The sequence below is a fragment of the Megalopta genalis genome, chromosome 4 (assembly GCF_051020955.1).
Source record: "Megalopta genalis isolate 19385.01 chromosome 4, iyMegGena1_principal, whole genome shotgun sequence".
In the NCBI taxonomy this organism is placed as follows: Eukaryota; Metazoa; Arthropoda; class Insecta; order Hymenoptera; family Halictidae; genus Megalopta; species Megalopta genalis.
This window is the reverse complement of record NC_135016.1, coordinates 11887468-11906288: the sequence shown is the minus strand read 5'-3', so window position 1 is coordinate 11906288 and position 18821 is coordinate 11887468. Positions and strand designations below refer to the sequence as shown.

The 18821-nt window shown below is 44.8% G+C and overlaps 1 protein-coding gene across 1 annotated transcript in view; it reads left to right on the top strand.

The window, feature by feature from the left end:
• LOC117223415 (uncharacterized) overlaps nucleotides 1-16149 on the top strand; it is a 91050-nt gene extending 74901 nt beyond the window's left edge. The window contains exons 4-6 of the mRNA XM_033475685.2: nucleotides 7123-7249; nucleotides 7381-7609; nucleotides 11710-16149. Of these exons, the coding sequence (XP_033331576.2) occupies nucleotides 7123-7249; nucleotides 7381-7609; nucleotides 11710-12811 (1458 nt within the window). The 3' untranslated portion in view covers nucleotides 12812-16149. The remainder of the gene's footprint in view (nucleotides 1-7122; nucleotides 7250-7380; nucleotides 7610-11709) is intronic.
• The last annotated feature ends 2672 nt before the right edge of the window (nucleotides 16150-18821 follow it).

Below are 18821 nucleotides of genomic sequence, written 5' to 3'. Positions count from 1 at the left end.
ATACAGGATGCCCCCAGCATTGGGTGCCCCACTTAGATTCTACATGAAAAAACAAATCAAAAATAAGAAATAAAATTGTTTCATTTGAAGGTCCGTTATCAAGAAAATCGACTTTGAATGAAACAGTTTTTTATATTAATCCTTTGCACTCGAATGGCGACTCTAGGCTTCACTAAAAATTGCTACACCACTTTTGAAAATGACTGTAACAGTATCAGACTCGTTTATACTAAAAAAAAACTGTCAAAATTGCAATCATTGTACCTGCCAACGGGCATGATTTCGTATGCACGAATCGCAATAAATCATATAAAACGAAGACACAGTAAGTTCTCCCTAGTTCGCGCTCAGATCGCGCACAAAAATGTACAATTTGGGAAGAGGAGATACGATTATTTCGAGCCTCGCGGCTCGTTTTTACAGTTATTGACAATTCGTAGCTATAAAAATGAGCCGCAGGGATCGCATAATCGTATCTCCTCTCCTAAATTGTCCATTCTAGTGTACAATCTCAGCGTCAATTAGAGAGACATTACTGTAGTCACCGACTGTCGACAACTACAAAAACGAGCCGCAAGACTCGAATAATCGTATCTTATCTTCCCAGATTGTCCATTCTTGTTCACGATCTGCGCGCGACTTAGGAAAAATATATCGTACTCTAGATCGGTAAAAAATGTTTCGGATTTCGAATAAAAACAGCTTCGACACCGCGAAGGGTGAGCAGCGTGCAAAGTTTAGCCGTGGATTCCAGCCTCGGTTGCCAAAGGAGGAGAAATTTCAGCGCGCACGTATCTTCCCGTCCGTCCGTCCGTCCGTCTGTCTTTGTTCCCGGTATCTCCGAAGGTAATAAAGCACCGATAAAATGAATTCTAGAAATCGACTAGTCTCCGGCCGGAGAAAATAATCGCGGTTCCATGGAAACGATTCCACTCGAAGATAAATCGAGCGAGGCACGGTTTTGCGTCGCGTAAATCCCTCTCCCGCGTCCGTATAGGCCGGTCGGAGGAGAGTAGCGACCGCGAGACTCCCTCGCTCGTTCCCCCGAACTTTATTACATTCGTGCCGCGCGCTCGTCCGCGTTCACGCTCACCGACACGCTCGCACATGGCCGCGTAGCCACGCACCAACACCGGCGCGCCGGTGCTCGCGTACCCTAGGGTCGCTTCCCCCTTCGCTCAACCGCCGGAAGTTTCAATGAACGCGAGAGACGGATCCTCATAAATTCGTTGTCCGTTCGCTAAAAACCGTTCTCTGGCTCGCAACTACTTGCTGCCATTTTCGCGCGGTCTCTTCCCTCGGCGCGCCGCGCGTTCCACCGGCTGGCTCCGGAATGGAATGGAATGGAATGGAATCGGCCGGATCGAACGGGCCCGGACGACGGGCCGGGCCGCGAAGTATTTATAATTATCGTCATCGACGCGTTTATCCGCATCGCCTGGAAATTGCGAGCGGTTTTTCGCCGCCGGCCGCCGCGCCGTCGCCGCGCGTGTTCTGCCCCGGCCAGGCTGGAACGCTTCGCCGGCGAGACTTACCAGCTCGCGAGGACACGGCGCAACCTGTCGGATGCGCGGCATCGTGAGAATTAACCTCGAGCAACGTTCTTATTTCGTGCCTGTCGACCGACGGCTAGCCCTGATTTAATGGCTTACGTCCTTCCTGCGGTTTTTGCGAGCGCGCCACGTTAAACGGCGACATCCGACGAACCGCGCCGCAGGAGCAGCCTCTATCAGCCGTGTCACCCTTTCCTAGCTTCGCCGTCGATAGAGACGCGCTAGGTCTAGCCGGAGCCGCCGGAAATTCCACCCGATCGTTCACCCCACGAAAATCTAAACGCCGGCCGCGAATCGATCCGACCGCGACGGCTGATATCACAGGCTCGCCGGAAGGTTCGTGCGGCTTTCGACGACTCTTGAAGCTAGGCGTTCGGGAACAAAGCTAGTTTCGGTTCATTTGTCTGAAGCAGATGATAGTTTGATAGGCGACGCTTTTATTTCATATAATGTACAATGATTTTGGTAACGTAGCTCAGTCGGCGAGTTTTGTGGGAATTGAAAGATGGAAGGCGAAAAGAAACATTTTTGGCATTTTATTTCATTTTATTTTATTTTATTTTAATCAGAGAATATGTAAGAAGATCTGTAGACAGTGCTAGACAATAGTATTGGCACCACATGGTTGAAAATATTATATGTATCTGGAAATTAGAAATTAATACTTGGGGTTGGTCCTCCTTTCTTCATAATAACTCCCTTCAATCGTGTTACTGTTAAATAATGCTTCTGTTAAATACTGAACTAGAGTAGTAAATAAATAAATGTGTCAAAAAAATATCCTTTTGTTCCATCTGTTTCATAATTATAAGCATTTGTAGCGGAACAATAACGCTACGCCAATACTTTTGTCCAGCACTGTACAGTAAATTCTCCCTAATTGACGCTCAGCTTGGAAACAAAAATGGACAATTTGGGGCAACAGGCTCGAATAATCGTACTTAGAAGGAATTTACTGCATTTGCGTGGATAAAGAAATTTAACTAAAAATTTCCCCTTGAAATATTTTCATAATAAACTGGAACTGTAAAAGAAACACACATTTCGACTGGTTCGGTAGTTCCGGTGTTAAAAGGGGTTGCAGTGCTCATGAAATAATGACTACTAAATATTAATAACAATAAATGGACCGCAAATTTTTATGAAAAATAAAAATTGTTCGCATCCGTTGTACAAAACGAAAGTTCAATAAAGATGCACCTATTCTTTGAATTTGTTCAACAAATTGAAAATGGTCTATACTATATCTAATTATACTATATCTAATTACACTATATCTATTATACTATATACTATATACTATATACTATACTATACTATATATATATACTATACTATATACTATACTATATATATACTATATACTATACTATATGTATACTATATACTATACTATATATATACTATATACTATACTATATACTATACTATATATATACTATATACTATACTATATATATACTATATACTATACTATATATATACTATATACTATATATACTATACTATACTATATACTATAATAATAACTATTATACTATATCTAATGATAGAAGCACTCATCTTCATTTATTTTATGTTTGTTATCGCAATGGGATATTAATCTAAGGGTCAATTAAAGAGAATTTATTCTTATCTTATCTGGGAAGGATTTAATCAAAGAACGCGTGCGACAAAAGCAATTTTTTCTCGCCTCGGAATTCAGCACGCTCCATTAAGTCATAAAAGATCGACAACGACCAAGAAAAGCGTCTAATCGATAACGATTCTCGTTACACAACCCGAGAACTTGCACCCTCGAAGTCGAACTTTCAAAGAACCGCTGTAAACCTTGCGTTAACTTTCCGGCCGACCAGATATTTACGTGTCCGACGAGGAAACCAGCGGAGGCCCCGCGATTATCCTATTTGCCAAGGTGAATCGCGCGCGCGTCGCAATAATTCTCTCCGCGTAATCGATCCCGACGCCCACGCCGCGTCTTCTCCCGCCGGGGCTCGAGGAACGTCCGCGAAACGCAGCTGACGCAGGAACCTCGTAACGACTAATTATGGAAATGTCTTTGTTCCTCGTTGAAACGTCTTCCGGGACTCGTCCGTTCTCGCGCGGTCTCTTCTCGCGTGATCCTCATCTCGCGTGTTCGGCTCGTTCTGAACGCGGGACACGTACGTCCGCGCGGCCGATCGTTCGCCTCTGTCGGGGCTCGTAAAATATTGAAAGGCACGGCGGAGGGCGGCCCCCGAAAAGGGTGTAGCGTTTCGTTAGGAACCGCTCGGGCGAGGTCGAGGCCAGCCAGCAAGCGTCGTCGGCGGCGGCGACACGAGTTTCGAAAGCAGAAGCAGGCCACGAACAAAACGCTCCCCCGGCGACCTCGCCGCGGTTTTAGAAGCGCCTTTGAATCGCGTTATTCGACGAACGGCTTACGTCCGAGTCCGGTCACGTTCGACTCGTAACTCGGTACAACGAAACGTAACGCGCGAGCCGAATCCACGAGCGGAACGACACGGAGCACGCCTCCTCGGCCGCGCCGCGCCGCGGCCGTTCCTCCTCGCAACCTGTCGTCCCGACGAAATTTTCAAGCCGGAAAAACGAACGGTCGGGCGTCGATGTCTCGCGTGGATAACGATGTAAACCAGTCGGTCCGGCCGGGAAAGCGTTTCCTTAAACGCCTCTGTCACGCCACGCGGCTCGCCGCCGTCTCAAACGAAGCGACCTGCCCGATGAAAACGCCGCGGCTGGAGAAACAGACAAAAAAGAAAAGGGAAACGAATCGACTGGTTTGTGCGACGACCTCCTAGACACGCGCGCACGCGGAGCAACGTGCCGATCGGTTCGAGCGAACGTCGACCGGTCACAAATCGGAAAAATCGCGACCCGCCGAGCGGAGTTTATCGAACACGGGGGTTAGCCTTGCTCCCCGACCGGCGCGCTTTCCAGCGTCGCGATTAATTGTACCGATTACCGGTCGAACGAACGAAGGAATCGCCATTTATTCGATGGTTCGAATTAAGTGCCACCGGCCGCAATCATTGAGACACGCTTAACGATCTCTAACAGCGCTCTTGTAACGGATGCGACCGCGGCGAAAAAGTCCGCGTTCTCCCGGCGAATCGGAAACCCGCCGCGGTCTCAATCCGGCCGGGGCCGCTCCTCGTAAACGTTAGGATAATTATCCTAACACGAGGCGGGACGATAATCGCGTCAACTTTTCGCCGGGAGTCTCCTCGCTCGTGCCCAACCTCCCCGCTAATTAGAGCGACGATCGGACGGCCGTGTAGATTGCTCCGCGGCCGGACGATTCCGTGTAGCCGCGTTTTCCCATTGCGGATCCTTTTCTTTGTTTTTCTTTTCTTTTTTCGTTTCTTTTTCTTTCGAGCGTGTTGCAGTGTCGCGTCTCGGCCCTGAGAAACCCTCTCGATCCGGGAAAAATGCATACGTTCGCCCGCGGCGCGATTAATTGCGCCGATTACGTGACGAACGCGTCTCGGAATCGTCGCATATTAAACGCGTTTAATTAACTGGAATCTGCGGGGCACGCAACCACGGCCGGCGAAAAAGCAGCGCGCGACGTCTTCGCGGAAACGGCCGCGTCGATAGGATCGTTCGAATGAATCCGCGACTTCGATTATTACATCGCTGGTACGGCGATTAGGTCTCTGCGAATGAGGCGAGCGATTTACGCTTCGATACACTCATTTGCGAGTCGTGTTGATAATGTCGTTGATTTTTCGCATTTGTCACGAAAACGAGGAGATCGAATGACAAGGCAACATTTAAGCAATTTGATAATGTTGTTGTGTTACCATTTTCAACTCGTTTTAATTATTATGGAGTCAAACGAATGTTTACGTAGTCCAGGGTTGTCAAATTCACGGCCCGAGATGAACATTTTTGATGTCAAGTAACAGGACGTAAACAATAATTTAACTTTATATATGTTTATTACAATGTACTTAGTGCTTAACACTTAGTACTTAGTACTTAGTACTTATTACAATGTACTTAGTACTTAGTACTTATTACAATGTACTTAGTACTTAGTACTTATTACAATGTACTTAGTACTTAGTACATTGTAATAAACATATATAAAGTTAAATTATTTGACACCCCTGACACCCCTGACGTAGTCCCTGCATCTTGCGGTTAATGATGGCAATTTTTATTTTGCATAAGAATCCGCAGTCTGGTTATTAGTATTGCATACGGATCGCTTTGTTTCATTTATGGAACATCGCGAAATATTTTAAAAATTGTTAATACGGTATAATCTTTTTTTTATTGCTCTCTGACTTATGTCGAAGAAAATATCCCACACCGTTTCTATCGAATTTCTGCTGCACGGAATTTCATCGTACCGTCTATACGGTCAACAGAATTGCATCAACCGCATGATTACTCGCGTTAACGAGTTTTCGGGATCGTTAGGCGCTTTTTCTCCGCTGTTTATACAGCGACCATGTCAGATTTTATGGACGTGTTCGCAGCCTTCTGCTACTATGTAATATTGAAGTTTACGCAATTTTGTTACTACTCTACTATCTCGATTTTTATATCTATACAGTGATGGAAATAATTATACGCTCGAAGTAACTTTTGCATTTTCAGCGATATTTAAACAGAAGCTTAGTAAAACATGCAATTTGTATGTTTCAATATTAGAAATAATAGAACATGCAAATATATAAATATAGTTTTTGTTTTTGTTGCACTGCAGATGGTCTCCTTTAGCTGAGGCACCTTTTATTTTTTAAAGGACACTTAACAAGACATCGTATTTGCGGGTTTCCATTTTCTATTATTTCTAATATAAAAATATACAAGTATGACAAAATATATAAATATACAACTATGAAAAAATATAGAAATACACAAGTATGACAAAATATAGAAATATACAACTATGAAAAAATATAGAAATATACAAGTATGACAAAATATAGAAATATACAATTATGAAAAAATATAGAAATATACAAGTATGACAAAATATATAAATATACAACTATGAAAAAATATAGAAATATACAAGTATGAAAAAATATAGAAATATACAAATATAGTTTTTTTTGTTTTTGTTGCACTGTAGGTGATCTCCTTTAGCTGAGGCGCCTTTTATTTTTAAAAAGACACTTAACAAGGCATCGTATTTGCATTTTTCTATTTTCTATTATTTCTAATATAGAAATATACAAGTATGATATTTTGTTAAATTTTCGTTTACATGTCATTAACAATGTTAAGGCTTCTTTACATCTTACAGTTTGTTCTTCTTTTCGTTTACGTACTTTTAATTACAATTAAATACATCCTATACTTGGAAATACTCTTTTACAATTGCCGTTCTTTTACAATTTACCAGTTAAATAAACTATCATTATTATTATTGTTGTTGTTATTTTATCGTTGTTGTTATTGTTATTTTATTGCTATTATTGTTGTTGCTATTTTATTGTTATTATTATCGTTATCATTATTGTTATATTATTTATTGTCGTTATTATTGTCGTTATTTTTATTATCATCTTTATTGTTATTATTATTATAATAAAACCTTGCTTGTTCTTTGCAGCCCCAGAACCTGGTCCTCACCGGCGATTTTCCCGAGTGCGACGTGAAGCTCTGCGATTTCGGGATCTCGCGGTACATCAGCCACGGCGCGGACATTCGCGAGATATTGGGAACGCCAGATTACGTTGGTAAGCAATGCAGCTCCGACACAGACGTCCACGGTCGAGAAAGTCTGGCCGATCCACCGATCTCTGCTACCGATCGGCTGGCTCGCTCGCGTCCGCTCCGTATTGAATCCCCGTGTTACGGTCCGTTTCAGCTCCGGAGGTCTTAAACTACGAGCCGATCAGCCTGGCGACCGACATGTGGTCCGTCGGAGTGCTGCTGTACGTCCTCTTAACGGGATGCTCACCGTTCGGCGGCGACACGAAGCAGGAAACGTTCTGCAACATCAGCCGATGTCGACTCGATTTTCCCGACGACCTGTTCGAGGACGTGTCGGAGGACGCGCGGGATCTGATGCGCAAGCTGATGGTCAAGGATCCAAAGTAAGCAACCCGATAGGCATTTTTCTCGATCGGTCGCAGCGACGAGCCGCGACGACCGTTCGCCGCCGTCCGGGCACCGTCATCGGAATGCGGCGATGCAACGGCGGCGCGTCCATCGCATAACGCGACGGATTGCTTTCGTTCCTAGAAGCTAAATAACGCTAACGCCTGCGATCCGGCCAACAATGTTTCTGAGATCCGCGCGGCTCCTATCCTATCCTATCTTCTTTCGCTTCGAGGTAGCCGTAAACGTTCCCGGTAGTTCGCGCGACACGCTTCCTCGAAGGCATTATTCGAACCAGTGCACAGTGGTCCGGTAATTTATGACCCTAACTCGATCTTTTAGACTTTCGTGTTTCTGCAATATTTTGTTTTCTCCCAAACAAGGACCCCTTGAATGCTCGAGATTCGAAATTTTGGATCTTTCAGGTAACTCTCCGAGCAGATATAGCAAATTTTAAGTGGAAAAATATGAAATTCAAATTATAGATAGTTCAATTATTCCTTACACAACGCTGAAAAGCTTTGTGCTGTATTTTCATACGCGTGAGCAAATATATTTCAATTATTCAGCGGCGATATAAGCGTGTTTCAATAAATGGACGAGGAATATAAAATCAAGTACAATGTACACTTTAAGAAGAGCTTTAAAAAGTCGCAATTAAAAGCTTACTTTCAGACTTGATCTTCGTGAAAGCTCAGACCTTCAACAATATACACGTTCATTTTTTTTAAATTTATTTATTTAATGTCTCATCTGCTTAATAGCAATTAGCGACCACTTGTGGATAACATTTGTAGGTTACATGTAGTAATTACATTTTACATTATTTTCTTAATCTAGACTTCTTATGTTACTATATAATTTCGCTAAACAATTTGCTTTCTTCTAAGTATGACATAATTTTTGCCGTTTGTTTGTAGTTGTCCAAACATTCTTTGATGATATTGAGCATTTTTACTTTTTTTCTGATATTGTTGTACACCGGACATTCAATTAGTATCTGCTTAAATGTAAGCTCAGTGTTACAATTGTTACAAATTGGTTTGTCTGTTTTAGAGAGTATGTACTACTCATGTGTTATTTTAATATGTCCAATTTTTAGTCGAGATAGTACAATTTGCTTCCTTCCTGTTAATTAACTTGCGGGAGTTAGTACAGAATATACTTTCTCTAAGTTCGTGGTTCCACTTACACCAAATAATTTTTATTAAAAACTTCCGAGCATCCTCAAATAGGATTTCAATGTGCCTCAAGTCTACATTTATCTCGTTATCATTTCCTGGAACTTTTTGCCTGCGAATTTTAATTCGCATTTAAAACGTTCGTCGATATTTCGCGCATGCCCGATGATCCGGCAACAAAATGTCTCGAACAAAAGTTCATCGGTATTCATTCTTCTACAAATTCTAATTCATTAGAATATCGAAAACAAAATTTTTGTTACAAATAATTGCAGTCGCTCCGATTTTTTTAATATTAATACACATTTCTGACTTCGTAAAATTATGATAGCTGATTCCGAGACGAATTCAACGGCCTGCTACACTATGACCTTGAAACGACGCGAAAATAATTTCTGCCACGAAAAGCGCGATTACCTGGGTACCGCTGTGCAGCGTCGGAATTCTCGGTAACGTCTCCGATAATGCCACGACCGAGCCTCGTTGTTCGCGTTGGCGAACGGAGACCGAATTTCGGAGCAGCTCGATCGTCCCCGTGACGGGGAACTCTCGAAACCCGAGATCGTCCAACTTCCTGCATCGACGGCGCGCTTACGTGGAAGCGAAACGATCGACATTCCAGCGCGCGACGACTTTCTTCGAAACGGGAAGAGGGACGTCGACGCGCGGAACGAGTTCCGCTGAAAAACTCGTAGATTTCCTTATCGTCGACCAGTCGGACAGCTGGAAGGAAGTCCCCATCCGGAATATCCCCATCGCGCCCTTCCAGCTCGACGTTCGACTTATCTTGTCGCGGGCGCGGTTTATCGTCGCGTGTATACCCGCATCGCGCTCGCTCCCTTTTCGCTCGCTCGTTTCCTCCGGTCCTTCTGAAACCACTGCATGCCCTCGGCGTCGCACAGTGTAACGAGTATGTAGATGGAAACGATCAAAAATCAATTTTCCTTTAAAAGTGTCACCCTTCGATATTATTAGCGTCTTAATTATATTCAATTTTAATTATTGACGTTATTTGTGTGTAATATAGTAAATTCTCTCTAATTGTCTCTCAGCTTGTAGACAAAAATGGACAATTTGGGAAATAGTGATATGATTATTATTATTTTATAATATTATAATATAATATATAATATTATAGTAATATTATAATATATAATATTATAGCAATATTATAATATATAATATTATAGTAATATAATATTATAGCAATATTATAATATATAATATTATAGTAATATTATAATATATAATATAATAATATTATTATATCATAATATTATAAAAATATAATTATGGTAATTATCATTATGACTATAAAAATGAGCTGCAAGGAGATTCAGTTTCACCTTTTCTTCCCAAATTATCATATTTTTGCTTACAAGCTGTGGGACAATTGAAGAGAATTTTCAACATATTAATGTAATATATACATTTGTGATATATACATTTTGAAATATATCCAAACATAAATAACAAGAAAGAAACAATCGGTAATAAATAATATTTAAATAAACTGCAGTGATAATATATTTTGAATTATCATGATTATCATTATTAGTAACTTCGTTATCTGTTTAAATTTAAAGAATTCGGAAGTCCTATATCAGTCAAAATTCGATACTCTAGCATAGTTTAATTCTTCCCTTTTGTTCTGCATGTTTTGTCTGAAATGAGATAAGCAAGGACCTGATAATAGTAGCAGCACTTTCATCAGATCTTTATTAGTATTTATGTCTTCCTTTTAATGCTTCCCCTGATAACTGTTCAATTGGTGTGAGAGAAGAAGATATACATAATGTGAAGTCCATGTACTAATAATTTGTGTAGTGAAACAGGCATGGAATACTTGTTCGTATTTTTATTCACAATATCTTTTATTTCTTGACATATGATCTAAATTGAAAACACTTAACAGTTTGTGACTTTGTTTTTACTGGATTATTACTATTATAATCTACATTACTGTTTTCTTAGATTATTACCATTTTATGCATTTATGGAAAAATTGTGTAGTTGTGTAGATTATTAATGTTATAATCTACATTACAATTTTTTTAGATCATTACTATTTTATGGATTTATGGTAAAATTGGGTAGTTGCAATTTAAAATATTATAAAAATTAAGGGAATTAAGAAATGTCAATCTATTATTTTCAATCTATGAAAAGGATTAATGACAGCATGAACTTGCTGTTTACTCTCTATTTCTTGGAATTCGTGCAGACAATTTCTATCTCGCATAAAAATCTGCACTCTAGTTTTCACTGACAGATTTTAAAAAATAAAATGTTTCATGAAAGAGTCCTCGGGAGCGGATCAAACGTATACCAAATTAAAGGAAATAGAGGAAACTAATTATAAAAGAAAGTAAAACAAATCGATGTTTCCTTTGTAAAATTGTAATGCGGTATGAATAATCGTAACTTTCCCATTACTAAAACTTTCAACAAAAAGAAAATATATATATATAATATACTATAATAATAATAATATATAATAACTAAATATATACAATAACAACTACAATAATAATAATAACTAAAATAAAACACCTCTATCTTATTCACAAAAAAGGAACGAATACAACAAAATTTCACTTCGAAGCTATCGACCGTATACTTAACTGCGTGTTGTTGGGTTGCGTGTCTTCTCTCGACCGTCTTTCGTTCTCACGTCGGGGAACATCGTTTGCAACCGATTCCACGGAAGCAGACACGAAATTTCAGAAAATTGGTTTTTCCATTTTTGAACGGGAACACTGTGCGTCTCGCCGCGTCGCGTCGCGTTTCCTGTCCTTTCTCTTCAGCCCGGCCGCGTTGCGCAACCGCTCGTTACCGTTACCAAAGACAAGCGAGATCCGACAGTCGGTGCCGGAAATCCCGAACGACGTCTGATCGATCTTCTTTCCTTCCAGTGAACGCCTAACAGTCATCGAATGCCTCCAGCACCCGTGGTTCAGCACGTTCGACGATCCGCAGCCGCCATTATCCGCGGCCTTGGATCAGTCGGTTCCGGAGACAGCGAAAACGACCGCGTCCTCCCAGGAGACAAAGTCCCCGGTGAAAACCGGAACAGCGACGGAGCAGTCGAGCGCGATAACGTCGCCGCCGAAGAACGACGTCGAGAAGCACGCGCAGAGGTCGTCGACCACGGGCGGCGTGTACCAGGCCGCGGAGTCGAAATCGGCGACGACAACGACGACAACGACGTCGACGACGTCGGCGACCAGGGCCGTCTCCTCGCACACGGAGAACTTGTACACGAAATCGAAGCTGTCGACGAAATCGACGCGGTACGGCCTGAGCCCCGACCGCAGGGACACCTTCAAGAGGAACATGGACTCGCTGGCGCAGAAATTTTCCGGCGCGGAGATCGTGATAATCGAGCCGGCCTCGTCGATCCGGACGAGCGCGGCGAGCAACGCCGCCACCGTGACCACCACCGTGGTCACGCAGAGGAGAGCGACGGCGACCCACACGATGCCGGCCGGCGAGGTCTTCAAATGCACGCCGGTGTTCATCCTAGGCGAGGAGCAACAGTGCAGCGACAGCGGCAGCGACACCGTCTCGGAGATCTCGACGGACAGCTCGAGCGACCGGAGCAGCATCTACTCGGACGACTCGCTGGATTTTCTGATGTTCGGCAAGAGCCAGGGCCGAGCGAGTTTCCCGTTCACGGCGACCGACGCCTCTTCGGACAGATGGGAGCAGAGGCACCATCACCACAACCACCAGCAACAGCAGCACGCGAGGGCGTGGCCCAGGGAGTGCAACGGCGTCGTCAGCAAGGCGCTCAGCCGGTTCACGTCCGAAAACTCGAACGCGAAGATCGCGAAGCTCTCGAGCCCGCCGACGGTCCACGGGAAAACCGGGCTCGAGGCGCTCCGCGAACGCGGCGGTAACCTGGTGGTGATCCGCGAGCCGGTCAGGGCCGGCAGGTACACCAGGTACAGCGAAGTGCAGTGCGAGTCGGTGCAGGCACGGATTCGCCGGTTCCAGGTCCACGGGGCGTCGTAGACCCGGACGGACGGGGACTAGCGACACGTCCCGAATTTCGGTTCTCGGCCTCGTTGTACATAGTTCTCGCACGGTGTACAGTGTATAGTCGGATGGTACGCGTTGCAACCAGTCGACGCGACCCGCGTCGTCCAGACCACGGAGCGGGCGGTACGCGGAGAGACCGTGCCAAAGTACGCGGAAGACGAAACGTTTCTCTCTCCGGGGGAAAAAGCCGATCTTCCTAGAGGAGCCGTTCCTTCCGTTTCGACTCGTTGTAATATCGGTTGTACCCGGTGAAACGTCGGGGAAACGCTTGTAAATAGGTATGTGTGTATGTGTACGTGTGTACGTGAGCGCGTCCGTTTTCGTATGTATGGGTGGGTGGCTGGGTGGCGGGTGTGCCGATCGTGTTCGCGTTTGTATATATTCGGATGGAGATGTTCCGATCGAGTCCGGACGAGTCCCGTTTCGGCGGAGACAGCGCGCGAGAGAATGGACGGATGATCGTTGTGCTCCACGTTTGTACATACGAGAAGTCCGGTTCGTGGGTGGACGGGGGAGGGAGGGGGGATGGGGATTCGAGAGCGACGCGACGGAGCGATTTCGGACGCGACAGGGCGCGAAGAGACGCGCGTATTCTGGCAGCTCGTCGTCTGCCATTAACGATAGACTGACCGGCCGTCCTTTCGAGCTGAAAGAAACTGAAATGGGAACGCGCGGGTCGGAACGCTCGATGCACCGAGTCGCTCGCGGAAAACGGTCGCGCGCGACGTCGGCGTTCGCGCCGCGGAATTTCAGGCGACCGGATCGTTGCGCAAGCGAGAAATGTCAGGCATATGTCAGGAGGGACCCTGTCTGTGAATTCCAGAGTAGATCGTCGCGTGGCCGGATCGCCCGAGAAAATCGAACGGGATCTCCGCACGCGCGCGCGCGACTCGGTGTCGACGAAACGATTCGCCGGAAACTAGCCATAATCGAGTTGTAGAGCTAGGGGACACGGGGAACTGCTTGGGGGAGGGCCCGCGTTCGCCGCGTGGACCTCGCGGAGATCGAATTTCGATGACTTTTCGGTGCCTTTAACACAGTAAACCGTAGTGCCTAATCTCCGTTTCTCTGTCCGCGAGAGGAACGCCTCGACGAACGAGCAGAGTGAAAACGATCGCTCTCCGGTTCGCGCACAGTGCCTTAGCTCTGACACACGGAGATCGCGGCGCCGATCGATCGGTCGAAATTGAGAGCCTAAACCGGCGTTAGGCGTCTCCAATTTTTTTCTCGTTGGTTCGACAGCATCTCCCGCGAGAGGGGGTGTCGTAATTAGTAATCGCGAGTTCTATCGGCTACAACGAAACGACCGTTGTTCGACAACTTTTCGGAACCCTCGTGTCGCGGCGCGTACGGAATAACATTATCACTCCTTCCCGACGAATCGACCGCTTTCTTTTTTTTTTTCGTTTTCTATCGAACTGATTTAGCCAATGAGAAACATATCCGGAGACGTGTCTTACTAGCGACTATGGAACCGCTGCAACTGCTCGCTCGTCGAACAACGACGTATCGCGGTATTTTTCACTCCGTGAATCAAACGCATAGGAATATAAATATCTACATATACATATACGTATACAGAGAGAGAGAGAAAGGGAGAAAGAGAGAGAGAGAGAATGAGGGAGAGAAAGGTAGAGTGAGAGGGAGAGAGAGAGAGACACACATTAGCTTTTCGAACGTCCGCGTCGCCGAAGCGACAGGACGAACGTTTAACGAAACATCTTCTTGTGAAGTGCCAACTTCGTAGGCCGAAGGGAGCGCTTCGTGAATGCTAGTCAATACACGTTGCTCATCGTTCCCCTCCTTGAATCGGTTTTCCGTCGGCGAACGCGAAGGATTCGAGGAGGCGAAACGAGCACACGCGAACGAAACGACGAATCGCGCGCGTCGCGGCCGAAAAAGCAAAAACGATTCGAGATTTTCCATGTATGTATGTATGTAACCCGTGCACGCTATTTGGGAACGCGCGCGAAGACGGGACAAAGGCGTGGAAGACTCGTTTCCTTAACCAGACGCGATCGCGCGGAACAACAGAAAAGATATCAATTTCGGGGGAAAAGCCACGGTCGCGGCGATTCGTTTCGGGCCGTTTCTTCTCTTCGTAGAGTTTTCAGCCTCGTGGATCGAGGGACTGCCAACGAATTTCTAGCCGGGAACATTGTTGCGAGCGTTCGTCCGTTGAAATTCTGAGACGCACACGGGGAGTAGTCCAACCCGCACGACGACGGAAACGAGGACGGAAACGTTACGACGGAAAACCGCAGTTCTGTTTCTGTACCTTTTCTTTTCCTGTAACGCTGGGTGTGCGCACAAACGAGCGAATGAGTCTGCGGGAAGCAGGGAGAACGAGCGAGCGAGCGAGCGAGCGAGCGAGTGCGTGGGGCCGCGTGAATCCATGAATGCCTTCGAGAATCAAAGGAAGAAAAAACCCAATAGAGAGACCTGTAATATATTATAGTTTTGCTACTACGGTAGAGGAGGGCGTGCGTCCGAGCGTGTCGGTTCAACCCGCGCCCCGATCCGAGGCCAATCCGTAGTTATTTATTCTCGTTCGATTGTTCTTCCCGACATCGTGATCGATGTTTCAAGAACTTGCTCGATCTAGTTCGCGACCGCGACAACGATATTCCGCGGCGTTTATTTCGTACGTCGAGGGCCTCGTAGGGCAGTGACGCGCGTCACCACTGTGTCTCTTGAATATCTGTCCGACAATCCTCGATCCGTCGAATATAAATGAAAGAAAGAGAGAGAGAGAGAAAGATTGCCTCGATTATCCGAAACGATCAGGACGACATGAACGTATCGGATGACAGAACGAATCCTTAGTTGCTGTGTAAAACTAAGCGCCGACCGATCTGTACAATAAAGTCGTAACGTTGCGTATGGACCACCGTAGATTGAACAATCTAAGTCTGAAACATATCCTCGTGCACGGAATCCAAATGTCGGGGCTTCGGATAATCGAGGTTGCACACGGTGTCCTGGCGATTCCCATACTCGTGCACGCCTTGCTCTCCGATTTATTCAACTATCATCATTATTATATCACAATGATTATTATTATTATTATTATGTTTATTTTTATTATCATTATTTTTATTATTATTATTGCTATTATTATTATTAATTATTATTATTATTATTATTATTATCATCGCTATTACGTTATCGCTGTAATGTTATTAATACCGAGGTTAATTACGATCAGAACAATCGCGCATGTATGGCTGTCAAAAATCTTCTGTAAATACTTCTGTCATACTGTATTAATTTGAATAACGTGCGAAATAAAAGCCGCAGATTACAATCGACGCCAATGGTGGTTGTTGGTCTCCCTCGGTCCGAAGCCGATCGCGAAACGATCGCGCCCGCGCCGCTCGGGCCCGAGTTCTCCCCATACACGGGGAAGCCACGTTTTCCCAAGAACGTCGGTTTTCTTTTCATCCTATAAATAGACGGCAGTATTAATAGCGGCCAGGTGAACCGATGATTCACCGTCGAGATTTCCTGCCGAGACAAAAGCTCTCCGCGCCGCGCTAATCCCCGTTCTAATCCGAGCTGCGACTGGGAGACGCGACGCTCGCGGATCGCGCGACGATCCGCTTCGGTCCGCGCGGCGCCTGAAACGGGTAAGTGAAGGAGCAGCCGAAACTGGATCCGCGAGAGCCGAAACAGAGATCACCCGCGCCGAGAACTTCGCCATGGAATTTCGGTGTCGGTCAAGGGTAGACGTCGCCGACGCGCGATCGACGTGCCACGTCCGATTTCGCAAAAGTGGCGCGCACAAAGATGGAATCGCGGCGGCCTGTAATTAGAGGCGACGCCGCTTTTGTCGGCGGCCGTTTAATGTTGGCCGGCCGGCCGCTTTTTCCAGCCGTCGCGGCACCGCGGTTCGCGCCTTGACCTACGCGCTAATTAACGAACTATCGTTCGAAGGCGCGAGCTCCACCCGTTCGGCCTCGGCGGCCGCTGACGAGAGCCTCGCGGGCGTCGATTCGGCAACTCCTAGGCGCCGATGAGAGTCGTAGGAGAATCGGGAGAGTCGCTCTTCGTCCCTCTCGTCGGCCGTTCGAAACAGTTTCCCGATAGAGGACTTCCTAGGACGCGACAAGATCTCTTTGCCTCGGGCCGCTCGAGGCCGACGGGTAGAGGAAGCTTCAATCAAGGGGCTTTCGAGGCTTTCGGAAAGAAAAATGGCCTAACGATGGCCCGAGATAAGTGGCGGCGAGGCCTTTTCGGACGCGAAACTTGCAAATTCGAGCGATACGCCGAGACAGTGGGCATTAATCGAGCGCCGAGTATGGCCGTAACTCGGTTATTAGACGCGAGCCGGTCGTTCCTATTGTGTCTAATTCTTGGATCGTAAATCGTGGCGAACCTGCACGTGCGTGCCGCGAGAGAGCCGCGCGTTGCGAGCAACCAGTGCATCATACCCCCCTCACACATCATACCCTCCTTTATGGTAGTCGGTGATTTGCATTCTCCGCGGACGCTGGCATGCATGCGTGCGTGCGTGCGTGCGTGCGCGCCTCCATCGTTGTGCAAATAATACACGGTTCGCGGACCTAACGAGTTTCAGCGATCCACGGCGATCTGGGAATCCGCTTTCTACGACCAAAATGATTTTAGCGTTGTTTCAAGGTATAAGATTGCGGTAGAGAAGAGGAGGTCGTTGAATTCGCGGCGAAACCAGCTGGAATCGAGTCAAAGTCGAGTCGAAAATATACATATTTTCTATACTCTTCATATTCATATTTTCTATACTCTTTGGGGCATGGTGGGATTAAAAATGTCCCATTTTTTTTTTATGCACGATAATGCATGGTGGGATATTTTTAGAAGCACTATAGTCAAAATATTGCAATAGCTGCATGTGCATTCGTTAACCCATCTGGCACGGTGGGATTATTTGAGTCGCATCCTATAACAATAAATCGAATTGAACTATTATTATTTTTGTATGTTTTTATATTATGTGATTCTTTCGTCGATAAAAATATACCAATTTTGTTTCATTTAAAACGCAATATTTCTGTGCAACATGGGTCTATTTTATTTTCTGAAATACTGTGCCACAAATAGTTAACCCTTTGCACTTCTGTGGTGACTCAACATTGCTTTACCATTCTTCAAAATAATCGTAACAGTGTCAGATTTGTTTGTGTTTAAAGAACTTTTACAACTTCAAGTATTTTACTTGCCAATAGGCTGAATTTTATGTGCATAATTGCAATAAATCGTATAGAATGGAAGTACTATAGATCAGGAAACATATTTTGGATTAAAATAGCTGCGACTGAGGAAGATTTGACATTTAAAAACACAAGGTGACCAGCATATTTTATGACAAGAATATTGTTTGGCAGATTTTGATATTTTAATTTGTAGAAAAGTGAATACTGGCCAACTTTGTTCAGTGACGAGCGCGCTTACTTCTTAACACTTTAATGGCCGCACTTCTGCGCAGTTAAATGTCGTCAGGGGCCGGCAATATTTATGTAAATTCATGAAATAATTCAGCATGTGCGAACGTACACATAAAGCAAAACAAAAAACAACAACAGTAAGAACACATTTAATACAATGAATTTAATATTTTGCCTTTGTGTGATAATTATCCTAGCAATCACGTGCAGAATTATTAAAGCATCGCACACATGTGTGTGAGTGGCCATTAAAGTGTTAACACGTTCAGTGTCACGTGAGTCATGTATGGGTGACACTAATTTTTAACTAGGTTTCTGAAATTCATTTTTATTGTAATATATTGAACAAATTGAGTGTTACTAGGATTTATAGAAAACGAAATATTTATTTCCTACGGTAAATTTTCAATTTCTAGTTTCGATGTCATTAATTAAATGACTTTGATATTGTGTGAATTTTTCGAGTTAATATTCGGTGCTTAATTTTTTAACTGCTTATTCAGTATTGAAATACCATTGATATCTATTTGTTAAAATTATTTTGCAAATTAACTATT